Here is a 12,157-nt window from a genome sequence, read left to right as displayed (position 1 = left end):
CTGTTCCAAGAGGAACCGTGGCATCGGCCTTTAAGAAAGGACCTGCTCCAGCAGGGACCTTGTCTGTTCCAAGACTTACCGCGACTGCGTTTGACGGCATGGCGGTTTGAACGCCGGATCCTAAGGGAAAAGGCATTCCGGAAGAGGTCATACCTACCCTGGTCAAAGCCAGGAAGGAGGTGACCGCACAACGTTATCACCACATGTGGTAAAAATATGTTGCGTGGGTGAGGCCAGGAAGGCCCCACGAAAAAATTTCAACTAGGTCGATTTCTGCACTTCCTGCAAACAGGAGTGTCTATGAGCCTCAAATTGGGGTCCATTAAGGTTCAAGTTTCGGCCCTATAGATTTTCTTCCAGAAAGAATTGGCTTCAGTTCCTGAAGTCCAGACGTTTGTCAAGGGAGTATTGCATATACAGCCCTTGTGTGCCTCCAGTGGCACCGTGGGATCTCAACGTAGTGTTGGGATTCCTCAAATCATATTGGTTTGAACCACTCAAATCTGTGGATTTGAAATATCTCACATGGAAAGTGACCATGCTGTTGGCCCTGGCCTCGGCCAGGCGATTGTCAAAATTGGCGGCTTTGTCTTACAAAAGCCCATATTTGATTTTCCATTCGGGACAGGGCAGAACTGCGGACTCGTCCCCAGTTTCTTCCTAAGGTGGTGTCAGCGTTTCACCTGAAACAACCTATTGTGGTGCCTGCGGCTACTAGGGACTTGGAGGACTCCAAGTTGCTAGACGTTGTCAGGGCCCTGAAAATATATATATATATATAATTCCAGGACGGCTGGAGTCAGAAAGTCTGACTTGCTGTTTATATTGTAGGCACCCAAAAAGCTGGGTGCTCCTGCTTCTAAGCAGACTATTGCTCGTTGGATTTGTAGTACAATTCAGCTTGCACATTCTGTGGCAGGCCTGCCACAGCCAAAATCTGTAAATGCCCATTCCACAAGGAAGGTGGGCTCATCTTGGGCGGCTGCCCGAGGGGTCTCGGCTTTACAACTTTGCCGAGCTGCAACTTGGTCAGGGGCAAACACGTTTGCTAAATTCTACAAATTTGATACCCTGGCTGAGGAGGACCTGGAGTTCTCTCATTCGGTGCTGCAGAGTCATCCGCACTCTCCCGCCCGTTTGGGAGCTTTGGTATAATCCCCATGGTCCTGACGGAGTCCCCAGCATCCACTAGGACGTTAGAGAAAATAAGATTTTACTTACCGATAAATCTATTTCTCATAGTCCGTAGTGGATGCTGGGCGCCCATCCCAAGTGCGGATTGTCTGCATTACTTGTACATAGTTATTGTTACAAAAAAATCGGGTTATTATTGTTGTGAGCCATCTTTTTTAGAGGCTACTTCATTGTTATCATACTGTTAACTGGGTTCAAATCACAAGTTGTACGGTGTGATTGGTGTGGCTGGTATGAGTCTTACCCGGGATTCAAGATCCTTCCTTATTGTGTACGCTCGTCCGGGCACAGTACCTAACTGAGGCTTGGAGGAGGGTCATGGGGGGAGGAGCCAGTACACACCATGTGATCCTAAAAGCTTGCTTTTGTGCCCTGTCTCCTGCGGAGCCGCTATTCCCCATGGTCCTGACGGAGTCCCCAGCATCCACTACGGACTATGAGAAATAGATTTATCGGTAAGTAAAATCTTATTTTTTCTCCCTTCTTACTCTTCTCCGTTTCCTCCTATAAGATGGACTTGCCCCAAGAGACTGTGATCCGGATTTTCCTGTTGACCATGATGTTGACCAGAGCAGTCTGTTCCGGCGAGAGTACCATGGAGGTCGAGAGAGGTTCTGGAATGGGTTCTGATGACAAAGATGGAGGCGTAGTTTTCCAAGAGCAACTTAACCAACAAGTAAAGGCGAGTATCAGAAAACGATCCGATAGCATTGACAATAGAAGGAATTGTGAAGGATTGTTAGCTGAAGAAAACTGTATCTGTAGGCTCTGTGACAATGTAGTTGAGGATGGGTGCATCAAGAAATGTCAGTCCAGTTTTAATATCCACATGGACCGGCATCCATTGAGTGACTATCACTCCTTAGTGGGTAATGTGTTAAATCAGACAGATTGTTGGGTATGCTCTCAAGTACCTCAAGGCCATAGCAAATCAGGATTAGTACCATTCCCTTTAACGGTAGGAGAGGTACTTGAGCTAAAGGGTGGGAGACCGGTGGACAGGAGGTTTAATATCTCCAGTCCTCCTAGTTTGAAGCTCCACCAATATCATGTGGATAGATCCCTAATATGTTTTAACATTTCCAATCCCCGAAAGCCGGGAAATTGGGAAGTGTCATGGAGTAACCAAACCATGACCTTTTCATACAGAGCAGATAGAATGCCTACAGATACAGAGCTTATACGCCACATAGCCGGTAGGGAAAAATCTTTCCGATATAGGTATACCCTAGGAAATAGGATCATGAGAGTTGGAGAGGTATCACCAGGATACTGTGCACATATCATACAAACAGATACGTGTACTAGACAGATGGGAGAATTAGGGTTAGGAGATTTCACATGGAAGATGTGTAATATGGTTATGTCCTACTCCGTCCCATATGTTCTCCCCGATGATGCATATTTCATATGCGGGAGGAAGGCGTATAAGTGGCTTGCCCCAAACTCTGAAGGATTGTGTTATATTGGAAAAGTACTGCCTGAGGTAATGACTGTATCACATACCAAAATGAAAGATATACACCGTGGTGCCCAAGCTCCTTATACTCATTACGAGCACGTCGTTAAAAGGCAACTGACAGAAAGGACAGAGCACCCGGCCTCTGATCTGATCCATGAATCCACCGGGATTCAGGTTCTACTTGCGTTAGATTTCACTCGCACCGCTAGAGGAGTGCTGAACTATAGATATATATCTGCGCTTGCAAATTTATTAGACAATATCACTGAAATGTATGACGACACTTTTAGATATACCGGAAGAGAGCTCCAAGCTTATAAAACAGAACTGGTTCAGCATAGGATGGTTCTTAATTATCTCACGGCAGTGACAGGTGGATATTGTGTCACACTGGCAACGCAGTACGGCGTGAAATGCTGCACTTATATTACGAATAGCACCGAGGACCCGGTCGAGGTCATAGACCAAAAGATGGACGATATTCTCCAATTAAAGTGGGAATTTCGCAGGAGACACAATCTCACCCTTGCTGCTGTGGGTAATGAGCTGACTGGTTGGGTGTCATGGTTGAACCCGCGAAATTGGTTCTCTGGTTTAGGAGAATGGGCTCAAGGAGTCATAATGGATGTAGGGAAGTTTCTTCTATGTATCTTAGGTGTTGTCATATCGATTGGCTTGATATTTAGATGCGGTCAGGCTTTAACGAAGTGCAAACGGAGTACCAGGGTAATGAGTCTAAGGAGTGAGGAAATTGTAATTCCAATGGATTTGATTTATGACCCAACGATAGAGACAATGATGTGATGAAAATGTGATTCTACGGTCCGTTTCTTTCACCTGTTTCTCCTTTTCTCCAAGATAAAAAGACCCGCTTGGAAGAGGAATTTGATGACCTTATATACAGACAACAGATGGATTAAAGAAGAAGTTTGACAACCTTGTACACAAACAACAGATGGACTATGCCATAGACCCCCAGTTTCCCTAGAAATTTTAAATTTACGCTAGCCCAACTTTTTTTGTAAGTCTATGGACATTGACAAGGCTTTTTGCATACCGTTAATAGCAAAAGCCCAAAGGAGACTTCAGACAAGACTTCAGACAAGACCTCAATCGGCAAATGTATATTAAACTCACATAGTTTATCAATGCATTTACCATAAGTGTTCTTTATCTTCACCTCTACAACCTTCAGGTAACAACACACATAGTCGATAGGGAATACAGGCACAGATATCAGCATTCACATATTCCCCCATTCATGTATCATCAACTAAAATGTGCTCCCCCATTTTGTTGCAACCAAAAGCCGAAAAGAGCTCGGTAAAGTTTGACAGCCCATCCACAGACCCGTACCACGGGATAAGAAGGAATTCAAATGTATACTTCGCAATACCTCGAAGCTTGATTTAAAACACGTACGGCACGATGATACATGACCCCCCAAACATGGATTCATACACACATGCTTCTGCTATCTCACTAGGTCATACCCTTTTCTCACCTTCTCCTCTCCTCCCCTACCCAACCATGGAAATGTATTTACACATGACATATATTTTTCTCTTTTTGAAATGTTTTAGGAAGTGGCAGTTATTGGTGACTGCCAAAGGGTGGACTGTCCAAGTCAGAAAAATATCATGATGCACACTACCATATTTGCACCTCATGCGTGTCCCCGCTGCGCGTGCCCACGCTCTCCCGTGCGTACGCATACCCGCTGGTGCGTGCACCCGCAGGCGCACGGTATGCGCATTTACGGTAGAATTTGTGTGCGTCTAGCGGGCGACTCGATCGTTACATATTTTAACCATATAATGTATTTTGTAGATTATGGTCCCTTTGATAGAATCTGAAAGTTTAGTTAATGTAGCATGTTCATGAACAAAGAGATCCCTCTTTGTTTGATACGAAGGGTCAGACAAGGGTTATACAGTGGAGTTTAGTATCCATCGGAAGAGTATTTAATTAGCAATATTCCGGTGTTGGTTTGAAGCGGATTAATCGCTCGTGCGAATAGTTATGGACATAAGCAGTTTATGGACTTTTACTATTATTTGCACTTTATTATCCATGCGGCGGGAAACCTAGTTTCCCACCCACCTGAGCAGTTGGAAATAGTCACAGCCCACCTGTATGAATCAACCTATGACCTTTTGTTATAATGCGAAGACGAATTCCTGTGTCCAATGAACAATGAGATTGTAGGGACCATTGTATTGTATTGTGTGTGGTGTATATATAGACGAGCCGATCTGATCCAGCTCCACTCTACTCTCTTCAACGGTTCTCATCACTGATAATCGGGAGCTGGATATTCAGAAAGGCGCATGCGATTGTTCCCCTTGTGCGTAAGTTTCTCCGCAATCATATTGTCTTTATTGTTATTGTGAGCCATATCTCTCTCTCTCTTCTCCTCTTTCTCTCTCTTTTCCTCTTAAAGTGTTATTGTGCTGTTATTGTATTTCATGTGTAGTTATCTGGTTAGTTAGTCTATGTTATATTGGTAGTGTATGACTTGTATTGTATTATTCTTTTGCAAATAGAACGTTCATATAAGGTGTTAGAACCTAAGATCGGTATCTGTGTATTTCTTATATTTCTAAGTATTCTCTGAGCGTCGGAGACGCTCGTACAGCTTTTAAGTTAATAAGGTTACACTGTGTTACATTTACACCCTACCACTACACCAAGGCTTACTGCATAATACATTGTTTTATAGTATAGTTATAAAGGTTTTACACTGTGAGCGTCAGCGCCGCTTGTGATCTCCTCGTGGTCCCGAGCGTCCGCTACGCTAATAGCGTATCATTACGGTAGTCGGCAGCCTATAGCGTGCCTGCCTGTGATCTCTTGGCCGTGAGCGAACGCGACGCTTGAGCGTCTTGACTACGGCTAAGCGATTGTTACGCAACTTGCGTACCCTTACGGTATTCCATACGCCAATAGCGTACTGTGTTCTTTGACCTCTTAAATGGTTTTAAGTAAGATAAATATTTAGCTTTATCAGTTCGGCAGGGGGGCGGGCTGCGATGTGAATGCAGAGGGGGGCGGACCGGAGGCGTGGCGTAAGCTGACCGGGGGCGTGTGGGAGGCGGGCTGGGGCGTGACTACGAGATCGTCCTGTGTAAGCCCCGCCCCCCGCTGTGTAATGCCGCTATTACCGGCATTATACAGCAGGGGGCGTGGCTATGATGACGCGATTCAACAAGAATCGCGTCATCGCCTGCCCGGACCGCCCACTTTACTCGCTAAGTGGGCGGCCGGGCAGGGGGGGACCCCTGTAATCGGGAGACTTGCCTGCTCTTCCGAGGGGCCGGGAGGGTCACCCGATTGTCGGGAGCCTCCCGGCCATTCCGGGAGAGTAGGCAAGTCTGATTAAGCTGCTTTACATAATCTCTCATTCTCCCACAACACAGTGGGCCCGATTCATGTTTGTAAGTAGAGCAAATAAATTAGCAACTGGGCAAAACCATGTTGCACTGCAGGTGGTGCAGATGTAACGTGCAGAGAGATTTAGATTTGGGTGGGGTGCGTTCAAACTGAAATCTAAATTGCAGTGTAAAAATAAAGCTGTTTAACATTTGTGGGCAACATTCAAAAGCAGCCAGTATTTACCCTGCACAGAAAATAATATATATGTATTTGCGCCACTTGCATGGCAACATGGTTTATTCCAGACACAGGGGCTAATTCAGACCTGATCGCTAGCAGCCGATTTTTGCACTTCTGAGAACAGATAGTCGCTACCTTCAGGGGGAGTGTATTTTAGCTGTGCAAGTAGCACAGCTGTACAAACAGATTTTGATGGTCACTGCGACCCGTTCGCACGCAGCAGTTCTTTGCTGCGGTGCGAACGGGTCTGGAATGCACATGCGTGGTGTGCGCATTGCGCACGCGCGTCACTGCCTGGCGACAGAGGTTGCCGGGCAACGATGCTGACCGAGAAGAAAGCGGTCGCAGCGGCGACCGCAAGAAGACGGACAGCAAGAGGGCGTTCCGGGGTGTCAACTTACCGTTTGCTGCCATTTTCGGGGAGTGGTAAGTAAAACGCAGGCGTGTCCAGGCGAACGGAGGGCAGAGGTGTGACGTCAAAGTCGGCCCCATCATCGCTGGATCCTTCGCATAGGGTAAGTAGGTCTTGGGCTGGTCTTGTTTTGAGTGAAACTTTTTTAGCATAGCAGGGCTGCACAAGCGTTCGCAGCCCTGCTATACTAAAATACACTCCCACATAGGCTGAGATTAGTTGATCGCACCAGCAGCAAAAAGTTGCTTGGTGCGATCAACTCGGAATGAGGGCCATTGTGCAGTGTCTGTACAGCTCAGGACTTACTCAGCCACTGCAATCGCTTCAGCCTGTTTAGGACCGGACTTGACGTCAGACATCCGCCCAGCAAACGCATGAACACGGCTGCGTTTTTCCAAACACTCCCAGAAAACGGTCAGTTACCACCCTCAAATGCCTTCTCCCTGTCAATCTCCTTGCGAACGAACGTGCGAATGGATCCTTCGCAACAAACCCATCGCTGAGCGGCGATCTGCATTGTACCCGTGTGATGCGCATTGCGATGCAGTTTAGTCCTTATCGCCCGCTGTACGAAAACGCAGCCTAGCGATCAGGTCTGAATTAGCCCCACAGTTACTTGATTTTTTTGCTTTTCTTACAAACATGAATCAGGTCCTCTAGTGTAGTAATTGGCCAGTACTGGATAGTTCTTAGGCAATGTTTTTGTAATGTTTTTATTCATTTGTTTCTGCCTTCAGAGTGCATTCTTTAATATTTATTGAATGAAGCTTGTTGTGGTTTGGCTGTTATGTACAAATATATTCCTAATCTGTGTAAAATTGGGCACTCAAACTACTGTAGTGCCAGTGACGTGACCACACCATTTAAATAAATATAACATAAAAATAGTAATTACAAAAAATACATACAGTACTGTGCAAATGTTTTAGGTAGTTGTGGAAAAATTGCTGCAAAGTAAAGGCAAGTACTCACGGGCAGATGTGGGGAGAGATGTGTGCTGAGCGAACCGCTCAGCACACATCTCTCCCCCCGCTCAGCACAGCGCGATGTGGGCTGCGCATCGCTATCGCCGTGAGGGGTACACACGGAGTGATTGCTGCTTAAAATCTAAGCAATCTAGTCAGATTGCTTAGATTTTAAGCAGCGATCGCTCCGTGAGTACCCCCCTTAAGAATGCTTTAAAAAATGGAAGTGTTAATAGTTTATTTTAATCAATTATCAAAATGCAAAGTGAATGAAAAGAGATTTAAATCAAATCAATATTTGGTGTGACCACACTTTGCCTTCAAAACAGCATAAATTCTTCTAGGTACACTTGCATAGTTTTTGAAGGAACTCGATAGGGAGATTGTTCCAAACATCTTGGAGAACTAACCACAGATCTTCTGTGGCTGCAGGCTTGCTCAAATCCTTCTGTCTCTTCATGTAATCTCAGACAGACTCGATGATGTTGAGCTCAGACTCTCTGGGGGCCATATCGTCACTTCCAGGACTCCTTATTCTTCTTTATGCTGAAGATAGTTCTTAATGACATTGGCTGTATGTTTGTGGTCCTTGTACTTCTGCAGAAAAATTTGAAGCCAATCAGACACCACCCTGATGGTACAAGTGTGGTACAAGTCAGAGCCGGCCCTAACCAATATGATGCCCTAGGCAAGATTTTGGCTGGTGCCCCCTAGCACCACCGCTGGTTCTGCCTCTGACCTTGCACCTCTTTCTCAGCACCATCACCCCTCACCCATAGCAGTCCTTGTACCCCCTATATTTTAAATCGGAACTGTTCGCACATTTGACGCACAGCCCAAAAAGGGGCATCTTCTTGCTGGGAAGGGGCATGGCCACACAATAGTAACCCCAATTCCAATTACGCCACACAGTACTGCAACTTTATTCACATTTTATCTTGCAATAGTGTCCATAATTCATATTACATCCCACAGTAGTATCACTTTACCTTATAAACGTTACTCCTCACAGTAGAGCCCCTTATTCACATTATATCACACTGAATTGCTCCTTATTCACATTACACCATACCTTATTGCACTTTATTCACATTAGATGACACAGTAGTGCCCTTTCTATATGCAACGCCACATAGTAGAGCACCTTATACACATAATGCCACACATTAGTAATGTATTTATACACAATTCCATACAGTAATGCCCCTTACACATATGAGACACATTAATGTCCCTATAAACTTAATGCACCTTACACATTATGACAACCTTTATTAATTCCCTTATACACATAATGTCCCTTACACATATGCCGCACATTATTAATGCCCTTATACACATAATGACACACATAGTGCCCCCTACACATTTGCTGCACATTATTAGTGCCCCTATACACATAATGACACACATACAGTAGTACCCTGTTAAACATATGCCGCACATTATTAATGCCCTTATACACATAATGACACACTTAGTGCCCCTTACACATATGTTGCCAATTATTAATGCATTTTTACATGACACACATAATGCTCCTTACACATATTCCGAACACTACTGCACAACCAACCCACTCACATGCACACAGCACTCACACTTCCACTAACACTGTGACCTCTGCCTCTGCTTGGATACAGATGTGTCCTCACAAATCTTGCATCAATGCTAACGTCGGGCACCTTTTTTTTTTAATGAAAATGCATCTTATTTGCATTGCTATGTGGCTAGGATGCACAAGCAGCTTCTGCTGATTAAACTGATATGCAGCATGCCTATATATTGTGTGAGACTGTGGGTGTATCTGCATATGAAATGCTACATACAGAATATAGGCATGCCGCATATCATTTTAATCAGCAGAAGCTGCTGATGCCCCTAGGCATATCAAATGCCCTAGGCAATTGCCTAGTTTGCCTATGCCTATGGCCGGCTCTAGTACAAGTGAAAACCAAAAGCAGTTGCTGTGTCTATTGTGTGCAAATAATATGGGAACTAAAAAGAAATATGCTCCCAGAAAGGAGAACTTTTTTTTCTGACTAAAAGACAAACATTCTTATAGCTTGGATGTGACATCTCTGGTGGGTGGACCAAGGCTTCTTGAGTAGGGAGGTATTTGCTGCAATTTCTCAACATGTAGGGGTCGTATAGCCTTTTGCTGTAGTACACAGTCCCTACCGCTTTACTAGTGGCTCCTCACACACTATGGTGTGACCAGCACTGTATGACTACTTTGTGTGGGAGCTGGACAGGAAGATCGATTAACAGATAAGTGTGGCTGGGGGGAAGAATGGGTTTAATTAAAGGAAGACAATATTATGAATTAGGGGGTTAGGATGATTCTGTTTTAATGTAGGGATGAAGGGCTTAATGTCTTTCATGGAGTTAGTTTTGATAAGAGGTAATTAGGGGTTAATGAATATGAATGTTATTTTATGTGAGGGTAAATTATTATATATAAAAAATACTTATGGCTTTCAGCAACTAAATAAAGGGATTAATAATGTTATTAATGTTGAATAATTGTTGTAGTGATGCTGAAAAAGTTGATTTTTAAGGAGGGGTTTATTGATAAAAAGATGATACTTTGTGGTGGTTACTGTGATGCTTTCTATATTGTATGGCGGTTACAGCTAATCTCTTTGTATTATATGGCAGACACACTGGGGCGTTTTAAGAGAGGAGGAGACCCGTGTGCAGCCTTCTGCATCAGGGGCCCTCTCCTCTCTGACGATGCACAAGGATTTAATACTTGCCTCCTCGGAGTTCCCCGGCAGTGCCGTCCTTCTCCGCAGCAGCAATAGAGTCTGAGCACGGTCTCTATTGCGCATGCGCAAACCTTTGGGAAAATGGTTCGGTGGCCATTTTCCTGAAGATTTTCCTAATGCGCATGTGCAAAACCCCGGAAGAATGGCCGCCGCGCCACATTTCCGGAGTTTTCAGCAAGCGCAATAGAGTTTGTACCCCCTAGTGTTTAGACTCCATTGCGCTGCCCAGAAGGGATGTCTCCGACAGGGGACTCTAGAGAGGTAAGTATTAAACAAATGGGTGCGGGGTAGGCCCCCCTGGACCTCGGGGCCCGCATGCCCTGCACACACTGCACCCATTATAGATACGCCAATGCAGACACAGGTGGTCGCTCTGATGCTCTCTGTATTGTATGCTGGTCCCTAGCATGTTGTCTGTAATGTATGGTGGTGACTTTGATACTCTCCGTAATGTATGTATGTCCCTAGTATGTTCTCTGTATTCTATGGCAGTCCCTATTATGTTCTCTTTAATGTATGGTATAGTGGTCCCTTGTATGAAGAGACCACGTTAAAAATGTTGATACGTATGTTAAAAATGCATTGCTTTTTACGATGCTGGTATCCCATGTTATATATTGCCATCTGTTAACTGTGTTTCTTTTCTCACAATGTATATGGCTGTTAATGAAGCTTTGAAATACTAATACTTAAAAAAAAGATGTTGCTATGAACTGAATAGTGATATTTTCTTAAAAGAGTTCCATGATTTATTTTGCTTCTACAACGTTTTGGGAACTTGTTTTTTCATTGATATGCCTAATTGAGCCGTAGCCCGGCTGTCCTTCCAGTGTTCTCTACTGACCCTATGCACTTATTAGTTATGACCTTTCCTGTAATTGCACCTTATTTTGTAATTAAAGTGATTAATTTGAGTCATTTCTCTCTTGTAGGTGACACAGAGGATCCCCAGCCTTTGTAGAGATGATAAGATTGGTGCTGGGAACTGGCCCACCATTAGGATGCTCTTTTTTGATGCTTCTGATGGTGTTGGTGGCTTTACTGGGGTCTTGCAGTGATCTCGAGCTACATTTGGATACATTACAGAATGTTTGGGATGGTAAGTGGATTACTGTGTAGCTTGAACGAATATTCTTCAAAATACTAAAATAAGAAATGTAAAACTCCTATTTTTGTATTTGAAGTGGGTAAATTTATGATAATGTATGGTTATTTTATTGCAGTGTTTTCTGATTGTTTCATGGTCTATGTTATTGAACTAAGGGGCCTATTCATCAAAGCAGTTTGCACGTTAAACATGCAGTATCACTGCTTTTCACATATTTTCTCTAACGTCCTAGTGGATGCTGGGAACTCCGTAAGGACCATGGGGAATAGCGGGCTCCGAAGGAGGCTGGGCACTCTAGAAAGATCTTAGACTACCTGGTGTGCACTGGCTCCTCCCACTATGACCCTCCTCCAAGCCTCAGTTAGATTTCGTGCCCGGCCGAGGTTGGATGCACACTAGGGGCTTTCCTGAGCTCTTAGAAAGTTATAGTCTTAGAATTTGTTATTTTCAGTGAGACCTGCTGGCAACAGGCTCACTGCAGCGAGGGACTAAGGGGAGAAGAAGCGAACTCGCCTGCTTGCAGCCGGATTGGGCTTCTTAGGCTACTGGACACCATTAGCTCCAGAGGGATCGACCGCAGGCCCAGCCTTGATGTTCGGTCCCGGAGCCGCGCCGCCGTCCCCCTTACAG

The 12,157-nt window shown here is 44.7% G+C and overlaps 1 protein-coding gene across 5 annotated transcripts in view; it reads left to right on the top strand.

Annotated features, from left to right (window-relative positions):
- RHBDD3 (rhomboid domain containing 3) overlaps positions 1-12,157 on the top strand; it is a 148,066-nt gene that overhangs the window by 69,494 nt on the left and 66,415 nt on the right. For all 5 annotated transcript variants that reach the window (XM_063913338.1, XM_063913336.1, XM_063913335.1 and 2 more), the window contains exon 2: positions 11,352-11,518. In XM_063913338.1, the coding sequence (XP_063769408.1) occupies positions 11,383-11,518 (136 nt within the window). In that variant the 5' untranslated portion in view covers positions 11,352-11,382. The remainder of the gene's footprint in view (positions 1-11,351; positions 11,519-12,157) is intronic.

The sequence above is a fragment of the Pseudophryne corroboree genome, chromosome 1 (genome assembly GCF_028390025.1).
Source record: "Pseudophryne corroboree isolate aPseCor3 chromosome 1, aPseCor3.hap2, whole genome shotgun sequence".
Taxonomy (NCBI): Eukaryota; Metazoa; Chordata; class Amphibia; order Anura; family Myobatrachidae; genus Pseudophryne; species Pseudophryne corroboree.
This window is presented reverse-complemented; position numbering and strand designations above follow the sequence as displayed.